This window comes from Argopecten irradians, chromosome 4 (assembly GCF_041381155.1).
Source record: "Argopecten irradians isolate NY chromosome 4, Ai_NY, whole genome shotgun sequence".
Lineage (NCBI taxonomy): Eukaryota > Metazoa > Mollusca > Bivalvia > Pectinida > Pectinidae > Argopecten > Argopecten irradians.
The window spans coordinates 22,282,788-22,310,260 of record NC_091137.1 but is presented as its reverse complement, the minus strand read 5'-3'; the positions used below and the strand labels follow the sequence as shown (position 1 = coordinate 22,310,260).

The window sequence follows — 27,473 nt, the reverse complement described above, 5'->3', positions numbered from 1 at the left end:
TTCAGCACAATTTTGAGGAGTCTATCTATTTCAGCCCAGTGACCTTGAATGTTAGTCAAGGTCACTTATTGAAACAACCTTGACGGCCATTCTGATGATGATTCAAGCATGTTACAGTACCTGTGGACCTCCTGCTTTTTGAGATGTCATCTAACATGAAAAATGATGCTGTGGAAATAAACAGACAGACAGATGACATCACTTGCCCAAAACAAACTATTTGACAATAATGGCTTTTATAACTGGATTTTATTTAATCTCAGTACAAACGTGTAATGGTTATCAGACAAGGTAGTAGAAATGACTTGTTTCGGCTAATTACACTGATTTACACAGGGTGTTGCAGCACAAAGAGAAACATACATTCTCGGGAAAATCTTGACACCAATTATAGGCGATAAGATATTATTCCTTGAGAGAGCCAGAATGTTAGATAATTATTGTAATAGTTTGTTTATTAGTAAACTAATAAATCAAATGAAGAATAATTCAATGCAAGAATTCTAGATAAGGTTTGTTACCTGTAACTACAAGACACTTCATGGAGTTTGAGCAAGGTCTAACCAAGTGAACTTGATCAGCTTTCAAATGATAATGAAAATTCTATTTTTAGATACAGTGACCTTGTCTTTCTTCAAAACTGATCTATATTTTGATATTCAATATTCTTCAAAAACATTTAATAGAGTCAATTTTTCACCATTCATTATACTGTTAAAACCAACAATGAAGAATTAGAAAAAAAACAGTAGACTGATGTATATTTTCATCGATTCATATTACCAAGTCATCAGCTTTAATTTATATTTACAGCAGATGGTTTTAATTTGTAGTCATATCTAATACATACTACTTGCATAGACTTTAATGTTATACATACATGATTAAAAACACAAAAATTCTGAGTCAGAGACATTGGAGACCAATCCAGAGTTTTTACAATGGAAGCTACTTATTTCATAAATTACCAAATAAATTGAATTTAATCATTTTTAGTTTTCCCGGTAATTTGGATTTTTTTTTTTTTTTTTTTTTTTGTATTTACTGGAGTAGGTTAAAATGCTTTTAATGATCAATGAAATAATTAATTTACAAATGCATTTCATGACACCCATGTATAAAAGGTAAAAATACAGAATTTTATCAAAACATGGTTGTTGAATTGAAGTTTTAAGCAGGAAACGGACAGTTGATAATGCAAAATGAAGTATGTGTATCAATAAAAAAATCACACACAATTTCTTAAAAGCCAATTTACATTAAAAGTCATGGAAAAGGCAAAATAATATCTTAGAATAGTCAGAACAACGATACAATCCTTCCAGTTATTAAAATGGCACAAACGATTTTACACTTATTATCACACAGATTTGATATGTATTCTAAGTCTGTGCTTTTGTTTTGAGAAATCAAAGCCTGGAGGTCAGTCACTTTTGACGGTAGCTCAATAGGTAGAGCATCCAGCTATAGTGTTCTGAAGGTCACAATTTCAAACCCTGGTCTGGCTGTGCAATTGTCCACATCCACTACAGATAATATCCCAATAGATTTACAAGTGTACTTAGTTTGTCAGGAATCTATATCAAATCCCTGTAATTATTTCAAGGTAACATAAAAATGGCAGACTTCTAATTCCATAATCAAAATGAAAACAGCACATCGTAATCAAAATGAAAACAACACATCGTCTTATCATCAAATTCCTTTGTATTCACTAGCTTGATTTTTACTGATTATCAAGCAAAAAAATATTAATAATCAGGGCAATGAGTATTAATTTACAATAAAGCTGTTGTTAGATACAAATGTACATGATTTTCATTTTTTTTTTTTAAATTTCACAACCACAATATACATAAAGGCTGATTCTATCATAAATTAAGACTGACACTTGTGATTTATGTAAACCCAGGCAAGAACCATATCAAACAACATAATCCATATGTGTAAACCCAGACAAGAACCATATCAAACAACATAATCCATTTATATATTTAAAATAATGTTGTCTTAAAATAGAGGCGATATAGATAGAGGGGATATGGTCTAACAAAAGATAAAAAAGATATCAGCATTACTGAACTGTTAACAATATGAGTAAGCTTATATCATTTGATACAGCACTTAAAGACCTTGATGACAGGTAATGTAACATTAATGTTTTCAGTCAAATAAATTACTGCATTGTAAATAACAGATACAGATATTCAGCAGAGCTTTTTCAGTATAATGAGCAATAGACCAATAAGCACAATAATCAATACGATAGATACGCAAAAATATTAAAATAATTTGCATACAGTGAATGATATATATATAAACCATTTTATATGGTGAATATGCTAAAATATGAATTCAAACTAAAATTTGTAGAATGCTGAGTAAAATAATTCATAAAATTTAAAGCAAAACGAAACTGAGCACATGAAGAGGAAAGTATCACCTTTTACCAGACCTATATTTACACAGTCTATCTGTTCAAATAATGTTAATATTAAATAAATATTGGACGTATAGTCATATTATTTACATTAATTTTGCAAAATGAATAATTCACCATTTCAATAGTACTGATAGGAATTGTGGTATAATCACAAAACAATATTATTGGAAGTAGTAACATGCTACTAACTTGCATCAAAATACAAATTAAAGGGAATTCATGACAAATTTAAATACTAGCAATATTATACACCAACTTCAATAGTATTTTAAAACATTTTTTTTTTAGATATGTCTTCAAAGAAATTCATGCAAGACAATTAAATTGACCTTTGCACAAAGACTTTTCATACTTTAACATATACCAAGGTACCATAAATATATAAGCAACTGTGGGCCTTTGAATTTAGAAATCTATTTTAAACAGCAATTTTAAATTGCATCATGAATTTATAAAATTTCAGATTTATAATAATTGTATAAATTAAATCTATCTATTATAAACCTTCATGAATAATAAAATAATATCATACTGCATACAAAATATCATATACAGGGCTCGAATTTCAGGCTGTTTTACTTGCTTTTTGCAAGTAGATATACCAGAATAGCAAGTGGAAAAAATATGTACTTGCTTATTTTAGCAAGTGGTTTTTATCAGGGACAACTGTAAAAATGGCATAATGATTGTGAAAAATTGTTGTAATGGAAAATATGGGGGCCCAGTTCTTACAGTAATGTTGTTGATATTTATTATGTACTTATACACCTCACATCATCATGCAAAAATAAAGGATTTTATATATAACAAAACTGTAATTTGAATACGGATATTAATTATAAGTAAAAAATATATTTTAGCAAGTAAAAATTTATGGCATTTGCTATTTTTAGCAAGTGGCAAAAAATGTAAAATTCGAGCCCTGATATATATAATGATATAATTACAATGTATTTACAATTGCCATTTTTCAAAGGAACACAACATTTCAATTATTGACATCTATAAATGTACACAGATGTAGTTTCTGTCCAAGCTGTTCAAATTAACGTGTCCATAGATAGTATGAGACCTTCTTGGATGTCAACCTGAAAATGTAAAATAGAAATGACAATGGAACAGATTGACATATATTACAATACATTATCTTGAGTAATTCATACACTGTAATTTAAATCAATAAAAAGTATTTGACTTTGAATCATACAAGAGCTTTGCTTAACATCATGTTACTTCTAAATTACCTTTAAAATGGTTTGCAGGTACATTCTATACCAAATATTTTGGCACAATCGAATTTTAATGTGAAAATGATTTTGAAAAGGTTAGCGAATTGATGAATTTTTGAATTCGTACGTAATAATTGCTATACTAATGTTCTGTAGAAATACAATTTATGCAGTCATATTTTAGTGGAAAGTTCTAGTGTGGAAAGCACTAAAATGTAATTACTTCTATAAAATGTGGGTTTACAGTAATATTTTGGGTTCTTACCTAGAGTAGGTGTTGTCGAAGGTGAGCGTATAGACCCCCAGTTGTTTAGCGGTCAGCTCACCCTTTACAGCCTGTTTATGGGAGTCACACTTACACGACGGCACCAAAGTCTGGGCAGCCGATGAGGGGAGATCACTCCGAGTCTGGTAGGTCACACTGAACACAATGTCCTATAAATAACAATTAAACCTAAGTCTGGTTTTGGAAGAAACAATATATTTATCTTATTATTGAAAGCTACATGAACGTCAAATTCATGATCATCTATTGAAGTTATTACTGAAGTCTATTTTCTTGAAACTACTTTATTTTTGTGAAAACTTTTCACGTCATTACAACATATTCATTATCAATTTGAATTCGTGAAATTACATGGAAAATTTAATTGTATTTCACGTTGTTTACAGTACACTGAAGATATCAATAAAAAATTTACTTTTATACATCACTACTTAAATGTACAATCAAACCTGAATGGGAATTTGGCTCACAGAAATATGTATAGTTATCACCACACTACCTCCGTACATACCTTTGGTTGTGACGTGAACTCCCAACACAATATGGTATTGACCTTGTCCACCATGACAGGAACAGCAAACTTACGACCCGCCCGGATGTTCACCTCATTTGTACTATTGACTATCCCTTTCTCCAGCTCTTCTGTAGACACTGTCAAACTTTTTGTTAGGCTGAGGAAATAAGTGTCAGAAATTAATAAAAGGTTAGTATAATGGCCTATCAAGTTTGTATTAGAAAACTAAATTTACAAAAAATGTATTTAATGTCTTATAATCAGCAAACCAAGAACACATCACCGTTCATCTATAAATCCTTTTCTCTCTATGGCCACATCTTTTTGAGTCAAAGATTGGAATAAGATGATGCTGTATTAAAAACATTTTTGTCTGAAATAGTTACAAATTATAACATGTCTAAAGATGGTGAAGCGACAGATAGAAGACATTACGTGGGATCTATGCTGACTGGTGGTGCCTCTTCAGTCAGAGATTTGGAGATCTCTTCATCACTGATCATGTGGAAGATATCATCTTTAGATGGGGCTGCTGCTCCTTCCTCATCCTCCCTGTCAACACATTGTTATGGTATTGGTTATTAAAATATTAGAAAACAAAAACTACAAATATCAAACATAGAATTTTTATTGTTTTTAAAACAACCATGAAACAATTTCATTCAATAATACTATCCTACCCAGCTTAGAGCACATCAGACTTCTGTTTCCTCAACATGAAATAATCTGATACAGAATGAATTCCTAAACTTATCATTCTTCAAAAGAAAGCCTTATAAAAGTTAGTGAAGTTCCTTAACTTAATGCTGATCATCAATATTTCTCTTCACAAGAAACAACAAACTGACCCAGTAGCTGTTTTCTTGACCTTGTTTTCGTCCGTCTCGTTTTCGCCGACCAATGCTATAGAGATGTCCGTGGCGACCTGACCAGGAACAGTGTATGTTCCTTCCTCGTCTTTGTCTGTTCTTGATCCGTCCATAGAGGACTGATCTGTTGGTTCTAGAATTACATACGACACAAATCAATGAAGGTAACTAGACATATGTGAAATCGAAGAAAGATATACTATAAATTTGATATAGGTACCATATTCGACCCAATAAGTACCCAGGGCATTTAAAAGAATGAATAATGAAATGGTGCTTAATAAAACGAAATTATTTCAAAGCAGAGTGCAAACAAAACAGTTTTGGTCGTAATTTATACATGGGCTATTGAAATTGGGTCCTCAAATTGGGGAGAGGTGCTTATAGGGACATGAGCACTTAATGGGTCAAATACGGTAGATAAGTTATAAAAGATATTAGTTCAAAACAATATTTCAGGACTAAAAGATCTTTTTTCATAATAACAAGAAATTCAATTAGTCACAAGATAACAATCACCTGAGGACTCTATAGTGGAAGTACTCTCATCCATTCTTGGATCTCGACTAGCTGACTGATCGCCGGGGGCTTGTTCCAGCGACTGTCCGCGAGTTGTTCGGAACTTACAATGAGGAAGTTCTAGTGTTTCCTCAAAGTCATTGTCGTCGACATCTTGAGTATCAGCCTGGTCTGATTCTACCTGGCTATACCATAGGTAACACAGGTTACAGGCTCGGGACTTCTTACTGTAACAAGGGGAGGTTACTCTCAAATTGTATAAAAGTATGGCTTCTTCATTCATATATCATGGTGTTTGTAAAAGCACACTACATACACCAAGATTTGGTACACATTACCCGTCATGTCTTACTGTATAGTTGCTTATATTTGCATGGGTTTTAATTTCGCTGATTTCATGGATCCATTGAAATTCGCGAAGGCTATTACCTTGCAAAATTTATCAAATTCATGGTTTGACATATTTAAGCCTGTCATATAAATGAAGCTTTCAGATGCTATATACATGTAGATAATTGGCAAAAACCAAAACAGTAAATCGCAAAATTTTACACTCGCACAATTTAACAATATACAGTATAGTAACAAAATAGGCTACTCAAATCAGAAATAATCTAATATTTGAAGCCTATAAATTGAAAATTACTTAATTCAAACAAATTTTCATAAATTAAAAATGTATAGAATGTCTTGTTCTTGAGCTTTATAGAAAATGAATATTTAATTTCTACACTATCAACCAATCAGCGTTTCATTTCTGTCTTGAATAATTTTTCCATCACCACTTGTTAACTAATCAGCATGGTCAGTACATAACATACCTGCTGTGGGCTGTCAGTACATAACATACCTGCTGTGGGCTGTCAGTACATAACATACCTGCTGTGGGCTGTCAGTACATAACATACCTGCTGTGGGCTGTCAGTACATAACATACCTGCTGTGGGCTGTCAGTACATAACAAACCTGCTGTGGGCAGTCAGTACATAACATACCTGCTGTGGGCTGTCAGTACATAACATACCTGCTGTGGGCTGTCAGTACATAACATACCTGCTGTGGGCTGTCAGTACATAACATACCTGCTGTGGGCTGTCAGTACATAATATACCTGCTGTGGGCTGTCAGTACATAACATACATGCTGTGGGCTGTCAGTACATAACATACCTGCTGTGGGCTGTCAGTACATAACATAACTGCTGTGGACTGTCAGTACATAACATACCTGCTGTGGGCTGTCAGTACATAACATACCTGCTGTGGGCTGTCAGTACATAACATACCTGCTGTGGGCTGTCAGTACATAACATACCTGCTGTGGGCTGTCAGTACATAACATACCTGCTGTGGGCTGTCATGATCCAGTTGTTACTACAGTTGAAACAGAAGATCTTCCCACACATGCGACAGTGATGCTGTCAACAAATCACAAATCATTAGGAAAGCAATTCATGGCAAATTAGTCTCTGATACAGGTTTAATTCATCTGTAATTTTAAAGACACTTACCTTTTATTATGTCCCTTTATTATCAAGACAAAAGAAAACAAATTTGTATTGAAGTCCATTGCAATATTTATCAATAAAATCATTCATAGCTTTTAAAAGCCCAACAACTTTGACATAAAGTTGAGTATAATAATCAAAAAGAAACAGAATACAATGTAAATGATTTAAATTACATAATACTTATTAATATTTATACAAGGTATATATTAATTTATACAAGGTATATATTAATATTTATACAAGGTATATATTAATATTTATACAAGGTATAAATATTCTGAATGACCATGACATTGGTTAAAGGGACAATTCACTCAGGCAAATTCTTTTACATAACCAAGAAGCAAAATATGGCATAAATGTATTGTTCTACATTTCTTATGAAACATATAACATTAAATATTGACAAATTCCACCTCATTGTTTAGTATTTTAATTGATACTGTAGTAATTACAAATCGTTGATCAATACCATTAAGCATGTCAATATGTAAGCTGTACCCATATCCGAGCCAAAGTCACGCATGTTAAACAAATGAATAACATAACCTCTTTGGAGATGCTAGAATATTTTTTAGGCAAGACAATTCACCTAATAAGGTAAACACACTACTGTCAGAGCGATTTGAGCAGTTCTAGACAAAAGTAGCATTACTCTACAAGCAAGAGACAGGGTTTGGCATACAAGATGTTCGACCACAAAGTGTAATGGCGGACAGTGAGCGAGTTTGAGCATTTCACCACCATGGACTTTTCTGGCATATCACAGTAAAACAGACTGATCTAATTTCCATTAGAACTGTTTTTTTCTGATATATGTACAAATTTTAATGTTCTCTTAGACTGAATTGTCCCTTCCAATTCCTTGACCTTTAAACTTACAGACATTCAGCACCTAATCACTGACCTTTCTTACTGTGAATGAGAATTCTGTTTTACAGCCAAGACAGTTGAGCACTGCTTTGTCATCCATCCATTTCTCCTTAGCTTTCTCTTTCTGATGGTGAGCTAGCTTATCCGACTTCTGCCATAGTGTATCCTTCTCCCTGTTACCATGACATGACAACCAAACAATGTCAACTAGTTATATTTACTTATTTTTTCTAAATCAAAAATATTTGTAAGAGATAAAAGTATTAGAATGGGACAGTAAGTATCAATATTGGAATTACATATTTAACATGTAACTTTTAAAACTCCCCCCACCTTTCATGATGTTTTGTTATCATAGAATTTCTGTGAAACATTGAAAACTTTTTCTATTTCCAAAATTGCAACAATTCATTGAAAAAATTGTAAAAGACCTCTTTCTGATCAGGATTAGAGAAATAAAAATAATATGATACACTATTATGTGAAAAGATAAGTTTGTTTTACCTTATAAGTTTGATAAGTTTCTTTTTGAGTTGCTCTGTATCTTTTTTGAGTTCAGAGATCTCACTTTGACTCTCCATTCCAGCATCATTTAGTCGCCGTTCAGCTTCCTCAAGCTGGCTCTTTAACAGAAAATAGAAAAATTCCAAATTATTAAAGTCAAACTGAATTATTCCATATCTCTATATGCTGTAATACCTTTTGTTGGATGTAACTTATAGAATTTACTGGAATTGTGCAATGATGAATTAGCACTACAACAGTCTTTAGAGCACTGATAGTTCAGAGGAATTATGCCAGTGTATAAAGCCCATAAAACCATACTGATATTTTAAGCTGTTGGATCTTATAAAGCTGACTTAAGAAAGCTTAACACTTTTACTATGAGACACGTAAACTCTATGACAGACAACTGTCATTTCAACAGATTAAACATCAGTGTTATAAGGAAACTTTTATACATAGACAATAAAGACAGTTTGTTTATAGTACATGTGTATTACTGTTAGTTTTATGCACTGATCCAAAGCTCAATTTAGTGCAAATTAATACTATAAAAATTTCTTTTGCATTTTCAATCTCCGAAATACATTACAGTGTAGGCATGAATCTAGTGTCAGAAAAGTTGCCCAATCCAATAGTGGTGCAGAGCAGACTAGTAATAGAATACTGATTAAAGAATTTCTTATAGAACTTAAAATATGATACACTACCATGACTCTGAAAAACAAGAACTAAAACACCCCTTAAAGGAAGGAATCATGCATACAATTCAACTTGGAAAAAGAAACTTGTTCATGCAATGATCAAAAACACAAATAACTCTTATAGCTTGCAGATTTATTTTTTCTATCATTTTTTTACAGCCATTTTTTGTTTGTTCAAAACTTGAGTTTGAATGTTGGAATTATTGTAATGAAAAATGGCGATTTAAGTTTGTAATACAACATTTGTACATGCTGACTAAAAGGTAGTAATACAACATTTGTACGTGCTGACTAAAAGGTAAAGTATATATACTATATAGGTGGAGTTTGTTTGATTTATTCTAGTGTGTAAGTTAAGTGTAAAACTTCCTACTGTCATTTAATTTGGAAATACTACTATATTGTCATTTAAGATGAAGTTTTTAGTTTAAAACCTTTTCTGATACAAAGTCAAGGTCATAATTTACCCAGCAGTCATCATCTATATACGTCATGCATCAGCTTAGATACGGTATATATCAGACGGTGGTACAAGTTTCTCAATCAGCCCTTAGTTATCCTGTATATGATACATACGATGGTTGTTATACGGTAATCTTACAAAGACATTAATTTCTAGCCTGACCCTACCTTAAGAGATAAAACAAGTGATTTTTCGGACTCCAATTCTTTTCTGGTCTGAAACAAAACAGACATGCATGATACAAAGGGCTAATAGAACTCCAAAATGATGTAAAACTGAAAAAAAAAAATAAATAAATAAAACAAACTTATGAACCTGGCATAATTACATCCCTAAAACTAGCTATGCTAATATTTGATGGATAACAGCAAACAACCTTTGATAGATGCTGCAATGTAATTCATAAAGGAACAGTACGGATACCCAGTATTTGTTATTAGATGAGGTGGGATTATCTGTATTCTTTCAAATGAAAAAAAGGATTGGTAATCAGACATAACACACTTAAAGAGAAGCTACAAATCTTATTGGTAAATGTGAAATGTTCAAACAATTGTCAATTTCATGAGCAATTAGTCCTGCACCACACGTTATCAGTAAGCATAATATCATTTTAGAACAATGTAACCCATTAAAGATTACAAAAGCCTGTGTAGTTGCAGTCAGCTGCCAAAAACCCACACCTTTTGTACCCAAAATTGTTTGGTAAGAAATACAATAACATTATAAATATTATGAGTTATTTGTTCATATATGAAACTTTTGATCACTGTAAATGTGTGGTAAATTTGATTTAATTATATTTGACCTAATAATTTTATTATTCTTTTAATAAGATAAGAATATTCATTACTCTTAACATTTTGCTAAAACATAGTGAAATTCTATAAAATATTGGTGAAAATGCTGTCAAAGTATTGGTGAAATTCTTAATTGTGCTCCGACGTAAACTAAAAATCATGGCAGCCATCTTAGATTTGGCAGCCATCTTGGATTTTTATAGCAAACATGTTATCATTTTTCTCTTAAGAATAGTTTTTTTTCAATTCATTTTCTAGTGTGTAAGAAAAAGCTATAAAACTTGTACATTTACCGATGTTTTAAATTGACCGTATTCAGTATTATGTTTCTGGTAGCCATATTGGATATGGCGGCCATATTGGATTTTGGCGGCCATCTTGAAAAAATTTTGCTTGGCCCCATATCAAAAATTGTTCGGGTGATGACGCTCTATGTTCTTGCAAAATTTCATGCTTTTACTACAAAACCCACAATTCTTCTGATTTATGCACCATTCTGCCAGACTAACAAGGATCAACTCCTGTTTGAATAAAGTAGCTATTTTCACCAGTGAGTTTTGTAGCTTCCACACATAAAATGATTATCTATTTCTTGGTTTTTCTAAGTGATTTTGTTGGTTTATAGAAGTGTGTAGAGTATATAACAGTATTGTACATGAATGTGGTTATACATTGTAGGTTTCAGTAGCCAGTTATTCATGCGAGTTTTTCTTCATCCATTGATGATTGTTTACATGATTTAAAGAAAAGCTCCCAACAAGCTGAAGCTGTGGAGAAGAGGAAGCACAGGCTAATGAAAATGATAGCAGTTACAGCTTCTGATTCCATTCTTATCATTACCAGGGGTACTAATATATGTATCCATTAAAGCGTGCTAGCATTATTAGTTTTATAGCATCATAAAATTAGTAGGTATATGCTATCTTATGGTACACAGTGAAGTACATGTACATGTATTTATATTGTGCAAAATGTGAATTTAGGTTATCCTATCATCATAAAATCAAATTATTCTAAACTTCCTTACATGTGTGTTAATATATTTGGCCTTAATCCAGGTAGGAGAAAGCCATGTTAAATAAGTGTAACCTAACACCAGCAATAATGGTATACAGCCGTATACTTTTAGGAATTACCTTCATTTAAATTGTTTTAATATGTGTATGTAAAACTTAAATGATAACAGATAAATGGGGCTAACACATGAAAATGTAAAAACTAACAAACTCACCATCAAGTAACATAACCAACCTATATCACTAAACACTAATGTCTATTGAAGCTTCATGCATTATAAATTTAGTAGTCATTGAAAAATAAAGTATCTAATCTCTTCCTCAGTATACAAAACAACAAAGATTTAAAAATTTTATATTTTTCAATTGATTTTTTTTTTCATAATACAAAATAGAACTGGTGACTTTTTTATAAAGACCTATTGAAAATAAACGTACTGTAATCATATAGCATCCTTTGTTCCTTGAGATTGATATAGCAAACAAAACCTTATAACTACATGTATCTGCAGACACTTTTTAGCTACCTGTAGAGGAGACCAGTGTATCCAGCACATGGAGCCAAAATCATGTAACATAAGGTAAATTAAAAGCAACAATAAGCACTCGGAGTGCGTCTGATATACAATACCATTACAAGTTTCTCCTGAAGGTCCTCTTTATCAAGGCCTCGCGTCTGTAGCATGGATCTTAAATCTTCAATCTGTTGGCAGTAAAAACAAACATCAGAGTTTTAAGTGAACTGTTTGAGTATAATTTCTTAGCCCAATGCAATTATATTGAAATAATTACTTATAATTGAATATAATTACTTCAAGAACTGAATTATACACTTCTTCTTCCTCTTTAATTGGCCTTTTTATCATTTACTGTATACCTACCTCATGAGTTTGTCTCTCCTTCTCTCATTCCTGTGCTGACTCTTTTTCCACTATTTGCTGTATTTACCTTATAACTTTGTTTTTCCTTCTCTCATTCCATACTGACTTGATCTCCACCATTATTTGTACCCACCTCATGACTTTGTCTCTCCTTCTCTCTTTCCCGAGCAGACTTGATTTCTGCCATTTCCTGTTCCAGTTGCTCTATCAGTCCTTCCTGCTCCATGAGTTTGTCCTTCAGCTCACCAATATTTGTCTCCTGAGAGTTGTATGACTGAAGACAGAATCCTTGTATATGTACATAATGATAATACTTGCTGAGTGCAATTAATACAACAATATTTTCATGTGACTTCAGGTTCCCTCGTAATTTAGATTGAAATAAAGTTTCAATAAGGACATAGAGAGATAGAGTGTAGATCAACGATATGAACCCTGAGTTCCATTCAATTCTCAGATTGATAATCCAAGTTTGTGAATTGACTTGACCTTATAAAGTATTGAAGGGAATCAAAAAATCTTGTTTTGGCCTTAACATTTGTTTTCCTAATATAATGATCTTACCTTCAATGCCTGTTGGTGCTGTATCTGCTCAGCACTGTGTTGGAACTGTAAGGCTGTTAATTCTTGTTTCAGTGTGTCACGTTCTTGGTCAAAACTATCCTCCATACATCTCAATTTCTCTTCAAGTTCACCAACACATCTGTCCTTTTCAGATAAAGTTTTCTCAAAACCTTCTATAGACTCAGTGTTCTTTTGCAAACGATTTTCTAGTTCTTCAATATGACTTGCATTGTCTTTGAGTTTGGTTTGTAAACTCTCAATAGTACATTCTAACTCACATTTTTCATCTCTCAAAGTTTCAATTTCTTTCTCAGACTCTTGAAGCCTTTCCTCCAAACTCTCATTGCTTTCCTTCCATTTTTGAGAACTTGTCTGCAATTCAGCTTCAATTGCTTCAATCTTTCCTAAGGATTCTTCTTTCTCCGATGATAAACATTTTATCTCTTCCTGAAGAGTTTTGATTTGTTCCTCTACTTGCTCTTTCTCTGACATTAAGCTAGTTTTCTCTACTTTTAATCCATCAAACATGGTGGTCATCTCAGTGACTTTGAGCTTCTGACCTTTGACCTCCTCATCAAGACCTTGACATTGCGACTTGAGTTGTGATATCTTTGCTTCCATAGTAAGTTTGTCTGACATGACATCATTTCTTTCTGCTTCCAGTTGATCCTGTTACATGACAAAAATGTTTTTTATAATTTTAAAACCAACTGATGAATGGACTTGTCACCTCATTTTTTTTTTTATAAAAGATGGTTTACATAGCAAAGGATATTAAACAAACTTTGAATTTTAGAGCACTTGTCTAAATCCAATTATCTGTAGGTAAAAGGAGAGCCATAAATACAATAGATAAAATATCTCTATGTAATACAGGGAAAATCATCTTTAGAATATTCTGAATATATGTATGGTAATTCCAATTATAGATGATTTAAGTATGGCTCCTCAGACCAAAAATTTAACATAATCACTATCTATTTCACTACCTTGTGGCTAGTTATTTAATGTTTCTGCAAAAGTTTATAGTAATACAGTATTATGAAACAGATGACAAAACCACAAGACACAACACTGACCTTGAGGTGGTATGTGTTTTCTAGTTCGCGAGACGTCTCCTCTAACTGTAATTTTATACTACCCAAATCAGTCATGGCTTCCTCCAGGTTTTCTGTGAGATCTTGTCTCTCGTTCTTTAGTCTCTGCATAGGTAAAGCAACATTATAAACAAATCTTGTAAGATGGTCAAATAAACAAACTTTAATGGGCCTAATTCATGTACCATGTGATACCCAATCATGTTTGTGTGGAACTAATATCTCCAGTGGTGATGGAATGTAATGGTTTGCAATGTTAATTCCGCTTAAATGACGTTAGCGCAGGATATCATGTTTTAACATCATTCCATCACCAATAGAAAGAAAAGTCCAACACAAACGTTATCAGTTATCACTTGGTAATGAATTAGTCCCTTTAAGGGTCGATGTACGCCTCTGAGAAGTCAAACTTTTCTTGTATTAAACTTTTTTTCTCATAGATATTTGGAAAAAGGAGTTCATACCATAAAAGAAATTGGAAGAAAAATCATATGTCCTTGTGTTCGTTTTTGTGCTATTATATTGCCACTCAAAGAGACCTAGTTGACAAAATATTGGATTTTATGGGAATTTTGCTGTTTTGACCACATACACAAGAGATTAAAGCCAGAATTCCCTAATGAGGTGTTTGATGTGTATGGATGTTTGTAGAATTTATTTCATAGTGGTCTTCTTTAAAAATATACCAGTTCTGATTAATAAGACTCATATTTTTTTCTCAGAATAACAACATATGCTACCCCTATTCCTTAATTTTGAGCTACAAAATGCACCATTTTCAACCATTTTTGCCAAATTGAACGGTTTATAGAAAAAGTTCTGGTATTAAACTTTTGTTAATATTTTGCATACCAATAAGGAAAGGGTTGTTCTTTCTAAATCAGGCAGAAAAATGGGGGTCTGTGTGCTTACTTTTTTGCCCCATTTGAATATTTGTTATTTTTCTATATTTTAAAGTAAAAAATAAAAGTGCTCAAAATACCATTAAATGTAAAAATAAAATGACAAAAGTGTATCATTTCACACATTGATGCTCAATACTTTAATTATCACGTACCTAGTAAAGATTTACAGCAAAAAACTAGCTCGATACAGCTAAAAATGTTGGCGCAGTGATGATTTAAGTAAAAACAATTTCAGTAAAAAATGGTAAAACTGTGGCTCTACTCAAAGCGAAAAAAGATACAATTTCAAAATGGCTGCCAAAATGGGCCATTTCTAAAAATCCCCGTATAAAAATATCTACTAAAAATAGAAATGTAATTTTTTGACAAAATTTGCATCTGGCTATTTGCTACATATATTGATAGATTTTATTTGAAAATCTCATAACTTTTTGATCTTTGTTGAAACGAGACTACAACAGGACTGAAACCTAAGAAGAATACATCCTTAACAAAGTTTTCCTTCACCTATTATATGACCCTTGGCTGTCGATACGCTTTTAAACTAAAACAAACAAAATCTACTTAAAGATTATAAAAGTGTTGATTCTAAACCAATCAGATGTTACCTTCTTTCTGGTCTGTAGGTTTTCAGCCAATCAGATCTGATGTAACTTACCTCCAGCACTTCCTGATGTCCCTTTTCTCTTTCCTCCTTCTCCTGTTTCACTTCAGATAACTTCTGCTCCGAGTCAAACAGACTTTTCTTTGCCTCCGTTAACTTCTGTTCTAATTGTTTCTTTTCTTTTTTAATTGATGCAATGTTCTTCTTTAATTGTTCATTACCATTTTTCAAATCATCCACACGTTTACACAAATCCTCATATTTCTTATCTGCTTTCAACTTTTCCTCAGCGAGATCAGATAGTTTTGATTCAGTTTCGGAAAGTTTTTTTCTAGATTTGGCTAATTCAAGGTTCAAGTCTTTAGCACTGTCAGTCTGTTTTTCTAACTGACCTTTAAGAGAATTAATTTGTTCTGTCAAACTGCTTTGATGCTTGTTAGCTTGTTTCTGCTTCTCAGAACTCTGTCTTAACTTTTCTTCAGACACAGATACGGAGTTCTGTAGCTCAAGCAACATTGCAGACTTTTGATTCAAATCTTTCCCTAGACTAACAACTTCTGCTTTAAGTTTCTCCATCTCTGTCGTCCTTTCAGAAACAATCATGTCTTTCTCTTTCAAACTTACTGTCAACTCATCTCTAGTTTCAGATAACTTCTGAACAGTTTCTGTCATTTCTAAGTTTTCATTCTGAAGACTTTTTTGTTGTTCTTGTAATTCTGACAGAGACTGTTTTAAACCTTCCATGTCCTTTTTGTTTTCCATAAGTTGGGTCTGTTGGTCTTTGTTATCAGCAGTTAAAGAATCACATTGATCTGTTAAAGTCTGTTTGTCAGACTCCAACCTCTTCATACAATCTTCCTTTTCAGATATTTTTTCAACAAGTTCACTGAAAACATTGGAAAATTCATCATCATCCATTTTTGTTGGAATCTAGAAAACAAAAACAAAACATTATTGATATTTCAGGTTCTCATTAGTCTTTCTTCATAGAAAATTTTGGAATTCTTTATCAAAAATGACAATACCATCACATTAAAAAAAATGATCATCCATTACTTTAAGTAAGATCCTGTGCAACTTATAGAGGAAAACATTCAGTGAAATTGCAAATTTACCGGGTCATCTGGAATATTCATGACATAAAACCTTTTTAATGGCTGAAGGCCAAGTCTTTTCACCTGTGAAACTTGAGAAAATTAATTTATTTGAAAATAAGTAGTTTTACATAACATTTTTTTGTAAAATAGCTGAATGTTAACTTAATGGAAATGTTTCATGGTCTCTTACCTTATTGTAAGTTCGTGTGTTTACACAGTTCTGTAGCCATTGTAAGGACTGAACCGTTTGCCTCCCTTTAGCTTCGAGCTCCCTGTTCACGGCCATCTTTTCCTGCAGGGCTGTCTTCACCTCTGTAACTGATCCTTTTTCTAAAGACTGTTGTTCTATAAAATTTCGAATTTCTGTTTCTTTGTCCTTGATTTCACCTTGTAGTGTTTTTACTTGTGCATGAAGTCCCTCACAGCGAACCTTCTCTTCACCATACACTCTCTGAGATTCATCAAATTTTTGGGTTTGTTCCAGTATTGCATTTTCCTTTTCTGCTATGATTTTATTTACACATTCAATATCTGTTTCAAGTCTTGAATTTTCAGCAGTTAAATGTTTCAAACTTTCTTGTAACCTTGAACTTTCAAAATTTCGACTTTCCTCAGATTTGGACAATTTTGTTTCTAAGTCACTAGCTAACTTTTTAACCTTTTCTATGTCACTTTTACTATTTTCATTTTCCATACACAGACTTTTATTTTCAGTTGTTAACTTTGCTATTTCTTCCGATGTCTCCTTCTCTAATGTTGAATTAAGGTCCTTCAACGAATTTATCTCTTGTGTTGATTTTTCACTTTCAGTTTCAAGTTTTTGTTGCAAAGCTTCAATCTTTTCTTTAGCAGCACGATTCTCACTTTCCCTGTGACCAGTTAGATCTATAACTTTACTCTCTAATGCAGCTAGCTCCTGCTCTTTATGACTGCACTGTTTTGACAGATCCAGAATTTCCCCTTTCAATCTAATATTTTCTTCCTCAGCCTCTTTCAGATTTAGTAGTGTACTTTGTAGTTTACTGACAGAATCAATTTGTGACGAGGCTTCCTCGTTTTTATTTTTCACAACAGATTTTAATTCCTCTAAGAGTTTACTTGACTGTGATTCAGAATCTTGTAATTTCTTTTCCAGTTCCTTAATAATGCCTGAATGTTTCTCCTCCGCTTTCATTCTATTTTCAAGATCTTGGTTCAAGGTTCTAACCTGTTACAGATCAAACGTATATCAATTCACCCATAACAACACATATCATATATATAAAAGTTTACCATAAAATATACTCACAGATAATTATTTTTGCAGTGATCTCTTATGGATTTTGCATTTTTCTTTCTACATATGAATGTACTAACAAAACAAACTGAAGTATTGGTTCATACTTTTTTATGCCTAAAATACATCATTACACTAACTTGTTATGAATTAGCATTTCAAATCTTAAATTACCACATATGCCAGGTAACTAAAAACCAGAGTTTCGAGATCCAAAAATGATGAATGTTAAGTTTGATTTACCATTGATAACTCCTTCCTTCCAGTAATTATGACATCATCAAAATGATCATGTCAAAATGACGTCACAATCACTTGAAAGAGGGACTACTTGACAGTAAATCATACTTTATCCACATCATTTTGTATCTGGAATCCCTCATATTATTAGATAACACCATTCACAACATATATCACAACTTTCCACAAATAGGAACCCCATCCTCAATACTCCAGGGGTTACTATTACTGACGTTATATCCACCCCTGGACTATCTCATAGTAAAACTGAAGGCAATCCAAGAGAAAACATCTTACCTATCACAGGCCTGAAAAGATTTCCTTTGAAGACTACAGAGAGAGTAACACCCAACTTCAAAGCCACACACTCAGCCACAGTGTACGATTCTTTTAATGTATATCAAAGGGCTAAATTACCTTTTCTGTTCTCTTGCCTCCAGTTTTACTATGTGATAGTCTAGGGGTGGATATAACGTAAGTAATAGTAACCCCTGGAGTATCAAGGATGTGGGAACCCAAGTTACATTAGAAAGAGACAATGTAAAGAATTATCATCCCCCACCTGTAATGTGAGGTCCATCTTGATGTCTTCTAGTTCAGCAATTCTAGCCATGTTTGTGTCATCAGAATCTTTCCTGGACATATCTAGTTGTTGAACTTTGCCCTCCATACTGTTGACCTTTGACCTGAGTGCCTCTGTTTCCTGTTTAGCACTGTCAAGTTGTTTCTGGTACAAGTCCTCCTTCATCTGCCATTCCTTTTCTCGTGCCTCACACTCCAGATTCAGCCGATCAAATCTACAGCAGAAGGAGGACAGTCCTAGTAATAGGTGGAGACATGAAGGCAGTAAACCAGTAGCTAACAAGCAAATTCATGGAATTTCCATCCCCCGCTTTCCGGACATATTGTAGGTAAACATTATTCAGGTTAGGTTTAACCTTGGTTGAAACATGAAAAAATAAACTGAAGTCTTATTCAGAAGTAAGACATTTAACTTTGTTGAAGAAAATTGGTTAATATTTATTACAGTTATTATACGGAAGTGGCAGAAAATGACTTTTTTTATTTAAGCATAGGGCCATTATATATAACTCCACTAATAAGGTCCGTTGAAAGTCACGATCAAACTTGGCCGAGTCCTTAAACCATTTAACCTTGTTACTAAGTTTGAAGAAAATCGGTTTACATTTGTTACACTTATTGCACGGAAATGGCAGAAAATGATGTTTTTAGTCATTCAAAGGGCCATAACTCCGCTAAATAAGATCCATCGACAGTCGCGATCAAGCTTGGCCAAGCCCTTAAGGCATTTAACCTTGTCATAAAGTTTTAAGAAAATCGGTTCACATTTGTTACAGTTATTGCACTGAAACGAAGTGTTACAGACAGACAGACAGACAGACAGACAGACGGACAAACTCAAATTAATATCCCCCCCCCCCCCCCCCCCCCCCCCCCCCCCCCCGTTTCGGAGAAAGCGGGGGATAACAAACTACAGCAATAAATTTACAACTCAGTCCGCGAAAAGCTGTCAAACTATTGTCAGCATCAGACAGATTACCACTTATAATAATAATCAAACTTGACACTCAGAGGTGAAGGGGTGGTGGTAATATACCCCCCTTATAGTCCCTACAATGAAGTTTCATTGTTACTGGGTTTTTTTTCATTTCTATAATTTAATTTGAAATTTAAATTTAATCTAAAGTGACATTACTTAGTGAAACAAGACAATTTAATCAAAGAAATCAGAAAACAATACAGCTCTTCTTATAATCTTCAGTTTCTTACCTCTGGTGGATTTCCTTGTGGTCAGCATTCAGAGACTGGTGGTCAGCGGTCAGAGACTCGTGGTCAGCCTTTAGATGTTTATACTGATCCTGTAGTAAGCCTAGTTCTCCCTGAGATGTTATAACTGACTGCTGAAAACTCATCTTCTGTTGCTCCAAGGCCTCCATCTTATCCAGAAGGTCAGCGTGCATGCTGTCCGAGGTCAGATGGTCTATGTCAGAATCATTAGGGGTGCTGGATAAGCCATGTCTCGATGAGTTCAGGTCCTGAAAATAAACAGCAACATTAAACAGAAAAACCCTGTATAAATTAACCTTGATGAAGTTCAGCAAGGTGTAAGATTTGTCAGATCAGACATTTTTTCCTTATCAAATTAAGCTTCTACCATTACAACCTTTGATTACATGCATGGAGCTTTTTTATAAACTGTATTTTACAGTCATATTCTTGGCCCAGTCTCATCAGCATTGCTTAATTTTAAGAAAATCCTTAACTTTTCCATAGGAAAGAATTATCAACGTTAAGTTGCTTAATTCAGAGAACTTTGATACACCTCAACTTTCATAATGTTTTGCTATGGAGAGTTTCATATTGCCATCTGTGATTGGCAAAGTCTAAACTTACCACATACAGTTAATACTCTAGACTGTGTCATAGTCTTGGTGTCAGACTGGTCATATCTGAACATCTACGAAAATTGACCATGTCAATAAAACAAAACAAGAGTGACCACTGACCTGACTAGGTATACTCATCAGACTGGACATACTCGATGTTCTACTGGTCAAGTTCCAATTGTTTCCACTGCTTAGGTTCTTCCTGTAGGGATATCAGAGGAAAGTGTTCTATTGTATCCAAATTTGTCGTGCTAGATTAAACTATATTTCATATTTCAAATTATAAGTTTAATTTGTGTACATTTTGAACACAGGTTAGTTTATATGCATGTTTTTTTTCATGGTCTTCACTTTTAATAATTTCAAGTATTTCAATTTTCTGTTATATAAATTAAGATACTAAGAAATACCTATCAAAGGTTATGATTATAATGACATTCATTGAACCATTTCCCATCAGTATACATGTATTTTCATTGTGAAATAATAAACTTCAAATGACAGAATTTGGGGGAAATCTCAAAGTATTTCCTTCACGATCTTCATAAAATCTTTTGATTAAGTTTATCATATGATATTGAGAACATTAAGATATTGATTGCCCTTTCCCGAGTTGCTCAGATACAAACCTCGCAAATGAAGGCCAGGCATTGTCAAGGTCATAACCTCTAGCAGCAAGGTCGAACTGGATGTCGTTGAGGTCATACAGTGCACTTATAATGTTGTTACGTTCTTCATGTTGTAACCAGACTGATTTGGGATGGAACCAATCACTGAAATCATATCAAATGTCATGTGATGAGGAGATATATTATATACCTTTTCAACAAGCCACAAACATGGGAAATGCATTTTGTTCTTATGAAATATTTTCAGTCCCCATATATTAATATTTTGTTTCAATTATACAGCAAGATATCCCTATAAATCTATATACAGTACACATACAATTTTACTACACAAGAGATCTTGATCAGGTTGTAAGTACAATGATAAATTGATCATGCTATATCCGTATTAGCTGTATAGACATTACATAGAAACTATACTATACTAAACACAATCATATTATAGCACAGCATTTCTGGCACAAAAAAACACTGAAATAATTTAGACTATACCATAAAATATGTATGTGTACATTATATGTGTGACATAAAGGGAAATAACTCAGGTAGATGAGAATGGGTACCTAAATTAATAGTGAAAAGCTAAGCTTAAAAGTAACTCTACTACCATTATTATAGAACTTTGTGTGAATTAAAAGGTAAAAACTCAATCCCATTATGATTATATTACCTGGTAACCTTGCCATTCATTGTACACTGCTGTATACTATCTGCCATTCTGCTATGCATGAGGCAAAATCTCAAGAAAGCTCTTCCCTTACCAATAGACGTCTTGTACTGAAACATACCAACAAAATCATATCACTACTATAAGGCCTACTGTAAGTTTGCTGCAACACCAATATAGAAATTTGTTAATTACTGATGATGGTTTCATTGCCTGTTGGATAGGATGCCCATCCCACAAAAAGTTATAAAGACAGCTTTATTTTTAACAAAGATTCCTGTTATAGGCAGCTAGCTAGTGTTAAATTAACTAAGCATATACGGAGGGTGTCCCTTCAACAAAGCCATCATTTAAAGCATTTTAGTAGGTCAATTGACAAAATAAATACCACAGGATAAATAAATATTCTGATCATCTGTGCTATCACGGCCTTAATGGATAAGGAAACACACTGTTCCTATAGTATGTTATGTAAAGTGTATACACAGATCATTAGAGTTCTAACCTGCAAACCATTCTCATTTCCTCACACCTACAGATTGGATTTCAATGTCTTTCTTCACCATTAACTTATCATTTATTGAAATCATTTATACAGAATTTTATTATTATCATTATTTTTTTGTTTTTTTGTAAACTTACGTCTCCAATTGTCTTGACATATTTTATTCCGTCATTGACTCCCTTCGTTGATCCAATGCTGTCACAGAAATAATCCCAGTAGTCTTTTTTTCTCCCCAGCAGTGTCAACTTATCTGTAAATTAAGTTAAAATTGAAGTTTTACCTTTAAAATGTTCCATATATTATCAGAATTCTGGTCTTACTATATCTTAAAGTGAATAGTCGGGCAAAGAAAACCAGTCTAAATGCGTTCATTGACCTTCCAAAAGTTCTCACATATTAATACGACGGTCAAGTTCTGCTTACATTTCCCAGTTCTGACCATTGAAATAAGTAAAAGTTGAAGCATTGAAAGCGAGGCTGCTTGGAAATGTAACCACGGACATAGTCAGCCGGGAGGACGTTTAAGGATTCATATACTTAAAATTAATTTCTTTGTATGCAGACAGATTTTGACGAGAGATATTCTATTATAATTTCTTATGAAATAGAAAAATAAAATCTCTCACCAAAATCTGTCTGCGTGTGAAGAAATCAGATTAAAGTATAGGAATCCTAAAACGTCCTCCCGGCTGACTATGTCCGTGGTTACATTTCCACGCAGCCTCGATTTTAATGCTTTCAACTTTCCTTTACTTTAATGGTCAGAACTGGGAAACATAAGCAGAACTTGGCCGTCGTATTAATATTTGAGAACTTTTGGAAGGCCAATGAACGCATTTAGACTGATTTTCTTTGCCCGACTATTCACTTTATATTCCTGCTGTGCTTCCTTCAATCTCCAGGTTTCTATTTTTACATTGGATTTTAGTTGCTCCCGTAGGAGCGTTCAAAAATTGCACTTGCGGCCATATTTCAGGCCACAGTGCGGGGTATTGGGTATAGTTTTCAACTAGCAATAACCACGTCTCGGAAAATCCTCATCGACTATGGTACCGCCACTGCGCAAAGCTAGTATTCTATACCTGCCCGAAAGAATTTAAATAAAATCTGGTATGACTAATGTGAGGTGACTAAGGTTCTCAAACAATTATAAATATACAGTAACTGATGTTATAATTTACTAACAAAAACATCTTATGGTCAACATATCCATGTTTAAATATTTCTCATATTTTTTATATTTATATAAATTGTTGACTTACGTATGATTTTGGATATTATTGACATTCCAAATTAATTCTATCCAAGGGAAGTAACTCGTACTAACATTTTGTTGAAATTGTCATTTGTGTAGTAGCCCAACGAAAGCATAGCCGAGTTTTCCTCAGCACCGCACCTCATACATATCATATAAACGATAGATAAACTCGTATCTTAAAGCAGGCAATCCCAACAGAGACCAAACAATAATAATTTGGATAAGGACCGATGACGACCTTTTACAATAAAAGAAAAAGGTTTGTCTACGATACACTATGCTAACCATACTTATTACCGGAAGTGGTTAGTAAGTGTCTGAATGGGAATCGGTGAATCACTTTAAGAAATACATTTATTCAAAAATACTACTAGGCCTATACACACCCAAGTCAAGAAAAAATGCAACGAATGTTCAAGATATTTAATGATAAAACCTATTAAAAAATTTGCAGATTTAGAAAAATTACATGTATTATTCGATATTAATCTTTATCAAGGATTTATAAGTGAGAAGGATACGTGACTGTCTCTTTACATTATTAAACACCACGCGAGACGCTTATGAACCGGGAATAAAAACCATTTTTCTCAATAAATACTTATCTTATCGAATCAAATGAAACACCTCTGTAAAGTTTATTAAATTTCATAACGCTTATCACTTGCTTTAATAACGGAAGATTTAGAGGATATGTCTTAAATTTTCTTTAAAAAATACCACAGCTCTTGCAATGACGACCCGCTTCAGAAAGTAAGACGGTAACCCTCGCACCTGCAAGCTAAATCAAAGGATCAGGCGTCGCCCAACGTCACGGTCAGTGCACAAACACAAAAGCGCCTGTCTTGGACTTCCCCAAAACCCAGTGTGACTTATCCTTCTCATATACTCATATAGGTCCTTGATCTTTATAGATCAAGTCATATATATATGTTACTGCTCTTATTCATTGACTGTTTAATGTTCTTGTTAATTTTTCAAATCATGCATTGATTAAAGAACTCTGATATTTAAATTAGAGTGTACGCCATGTGTCGTGTATGACTATGTATTACAATAAGTAATCATTTGACATCTTGTAACACACTGTTGTGTGTCAGAGTGAATAAATAAACTAATTAGGTGCTCAAACCTAAGGAAAAGAGATCCAAGGTAATCTACAAAATTTTATGTAATAGATCTAGAATATGTTTTTGCTAACTAAAATTAACTGGTCTGATCGAGGTCTTAAGAAGATATGCACCTAACGCTCGTATTCTGTAGAATAACCATATGTCATTACAATATTACTTCAAATGAAAAAAAAAAGAGAAAAGAACAGATCTACAGCCATGTGCCAAAAGTCTTCGTAATTTTTATTTTTCCCTATATATTCTATGTAATTTTACATTTTTTATTAGATTTTTCCTGATCTCATCTAGGCGTGGATTTTAATCAAATTTGGCATACTTGTAGAAAGTTATCTACACTTTCCCCTCCTGTTACAAATGTATATTGTACAATCAATCTTGCTTAGCAGTACAAGTAGTTTACAATAATATGGAAAATTAAAGAGAATCAGAATAACAATGCAATGATAAGATGCCTGTTGGTCATGTCTGTCCTACCCTTCATATTGGCCTGTAGAAGATATTCCAGTTTGGCACAGAAGCGATGAAGGGTCTGGTTGTCATCAGTTATAGGTTGACTGTTGGCTTCAAAATCTGACTTCAAGTCCTTCAGACAATCTGTAAAAAAAGTGAAATTAACGTCTTGTTTGTTCAAGTCATCTTCCATTGATATAATACAGTGATCCATGTTGATATTGTACTCTGGTATGAGTCAGCCTCTTGAACATTCCAGTAAACACAAGCAATAAAGATTTGCTTTTACTAATAGTAAATCATTTGATTATATAATATGGTTAAGCCTATGTTGCTAGCTACTAGAGTTTGTCAGATAAATCACAAGAAGATTGTAGCACAAATGTACCGAATGTTGAAATGGTGAAAATAACCAAATTACCTAAGATGTCCTCAACAGTTTTACGACTGTTTGGCTGAAATGAGTTGACGACATGTGGTGAGTTCCCGGGGGAGGAGGAGACGACTGCCCCTCCCCTTGGGGACTGGGCATTCCCACTTCTCTTCTGCATAAAGGGCACTGCACTGGTCATGGTATTAGGTGAGTCAGCTACACCAGTCTATGTCAAATCTGTATCCCATCTTTATTCCAGCTTAACAGAAACAGATCTGCAAATGAAAATCATTTCATTATTTGATATACATGTATATGTTACTGATGATTTTTTTTTTTCATTTTAATTTTTTTGTTTAATTTATAGTCATGATAATTGCCCTTGTAATGAAAATACAGTGTATTGTTATCAAATAAAAAAAAAACAAAAAAACATATCACAAGGTACAGATTTAGAAGAAACCCTGTTTCGACTCTTGCAAATATTATATTCATATTGACAATCATAATGACATTATCTCATACTTTACCGTTAGTGAAAGTTTAAAAACTAATGAGAATAATTGAAGAAAAACAATGTGTTAAATAAATAATTATCTACAAATAGAATATACTACTTGCAAAAAAAAAGAAATAGCCACATAGAAATAGATAAGGTTAAAAACATAGTTGACGTTTGACGTTGACGTTGACAGTTTAGAAGATGAGAGAGAGTTTTTGAAGCTGTCTAAAATTTTGGTATGTACAGTATTGGATGTGAGGTTGTTCCAGTCTATAATCGTACATGGAAAGTATGACATTTTCCTGTATTGATGTCGATTTATAGTTGGACCATTTCAATTTTGGAGATGTCAGTTTTGAGATAAGGGTCCCAAATGGTACATGCATATTCAACAGATGGTCTCACTAATGATTTAAATGCCTGTTCTTTTATGCATTTGGAGTTTATTTTAAGGTTTCGTCGTTAAAAAGCTAAGAGTGGTGTTTGCCTTAATTGTTACAGATGTTGCCAATATAAGTCTGATGTTAAGGTTAATACTCAAGTCTTTTTCTCACTGTAGCTATCACACAGTCAACTGGACCATTATATTTAAAATAGTCTTGTTTTACAATTAATTTCTTTGATTCTACAAACATTTTATTTGTATCTGTTAAGCATTTGTATGATTTAGGTTAAGAAAGTGTTAACCTTAGACTTTGTAGTAGGTTGACGTAAATTAAGTGTTGGCCAGGTACCTGAATACACAAATTCAGTGCTAGTCCTAGTAGTCAGGTAAAATTTGGACAAAATGGGGAAAAAAATTGTAGTAGTAGAGGAAGAGTCCGAGGTAAAAACAGGATAAAAAGTATATACAAAAATATATTAGCTTGGGTACGCCGCTTGGAAGGGGCGAATTGATCAAGTGACAGCTGTACGCCCACTTTCATATTCCCTGCTTTCTGGTGGTGATCGCATTACTACGTAAGTAGCAATCATCTGTAAATCGCATCTTCGACTTGTGTTTTCATCAGTACGTATATTACCTGGATGCGATATTCCAAATTTTCAATTAACAAGGTATTATTAACATGTGAAGTCGCCTTGTCAAGAATTCTTGTTGTTTTGGTCGAGTACTTTTACTTCCTCACTACAGCAAAGAGTCAAGTCAAGGGAGG

The 27,473-nt window shown here is 33.3% G+C and overlaps 1 protein-coding gene and 1 non-coding gene across 3 annotated transcripts; both read right to left on the bottom strand.

Annotated features, from left to right (window-relative positions):
- Nucleotides 1–230: 230 nt before the first annotated feature.
- Nucleotides 231–27,473, bottom strand: LOC138320970 (FYVE and coiled-coil domain-containing protein 1-like). 2 transcript variants are annotated; one of them, XM_069264323.1, is made up of 25 exons: nt 27,342–27,473; nt 25,866–26,092; nt 25,469–25,588; nt 22,741–22,853; nt 22,102–22,208; nt 21,432–21,575; nt 20,923–21,004; nt 20,186–20,451; nt 18,957–19,191; nt 17,069–18,085; nt 15,836–16,711; nt 14,255–14,377; nt 13,176–13,844; nt 12,745–12,885; nt 12,362–12,433; nt 10,082–10,129; nt 8,748–8,866; nt 8,278–8,416; nt 7,204–7,277; nt 5,861–6,087; nt 5,321–5,474; nt 4,908–5,024; nt 4,470–4,629; nt 3,938–4,107; nt 231–3,531 (listed from the first exon to the last, which is right to left on the bottom strand). In XM_069264323.1, exons 2-25 carry the CDS (start codon nt 26,014–26,016, stop codon nt 3,489–3,491), a joined length of 5,367 nt encoding a protein of 1,788 aa, XP_069120424.1. In that variant the 5' UTR covers nt 26,017–26,092; nt 27,342–27,473; the 3' UTR covers nt 231–3,488. The 2 variants fall into 2 exon arrangements, with proteins under 2 accessions (XP_069120424.1, XP_069120425.1); XM_069264324.1 differs by lacking the exon at nt 10,082–10,129.
- LOC138322566 (U4 spliceosomal RNA) lies at nt 23,535–23,673 on the bottom strand. Its single transcript, XR_011208438.1, has one exon. It is a non-coding gene; the product is annotated as a U4 spliceosomal RNA (small nuclear RNA).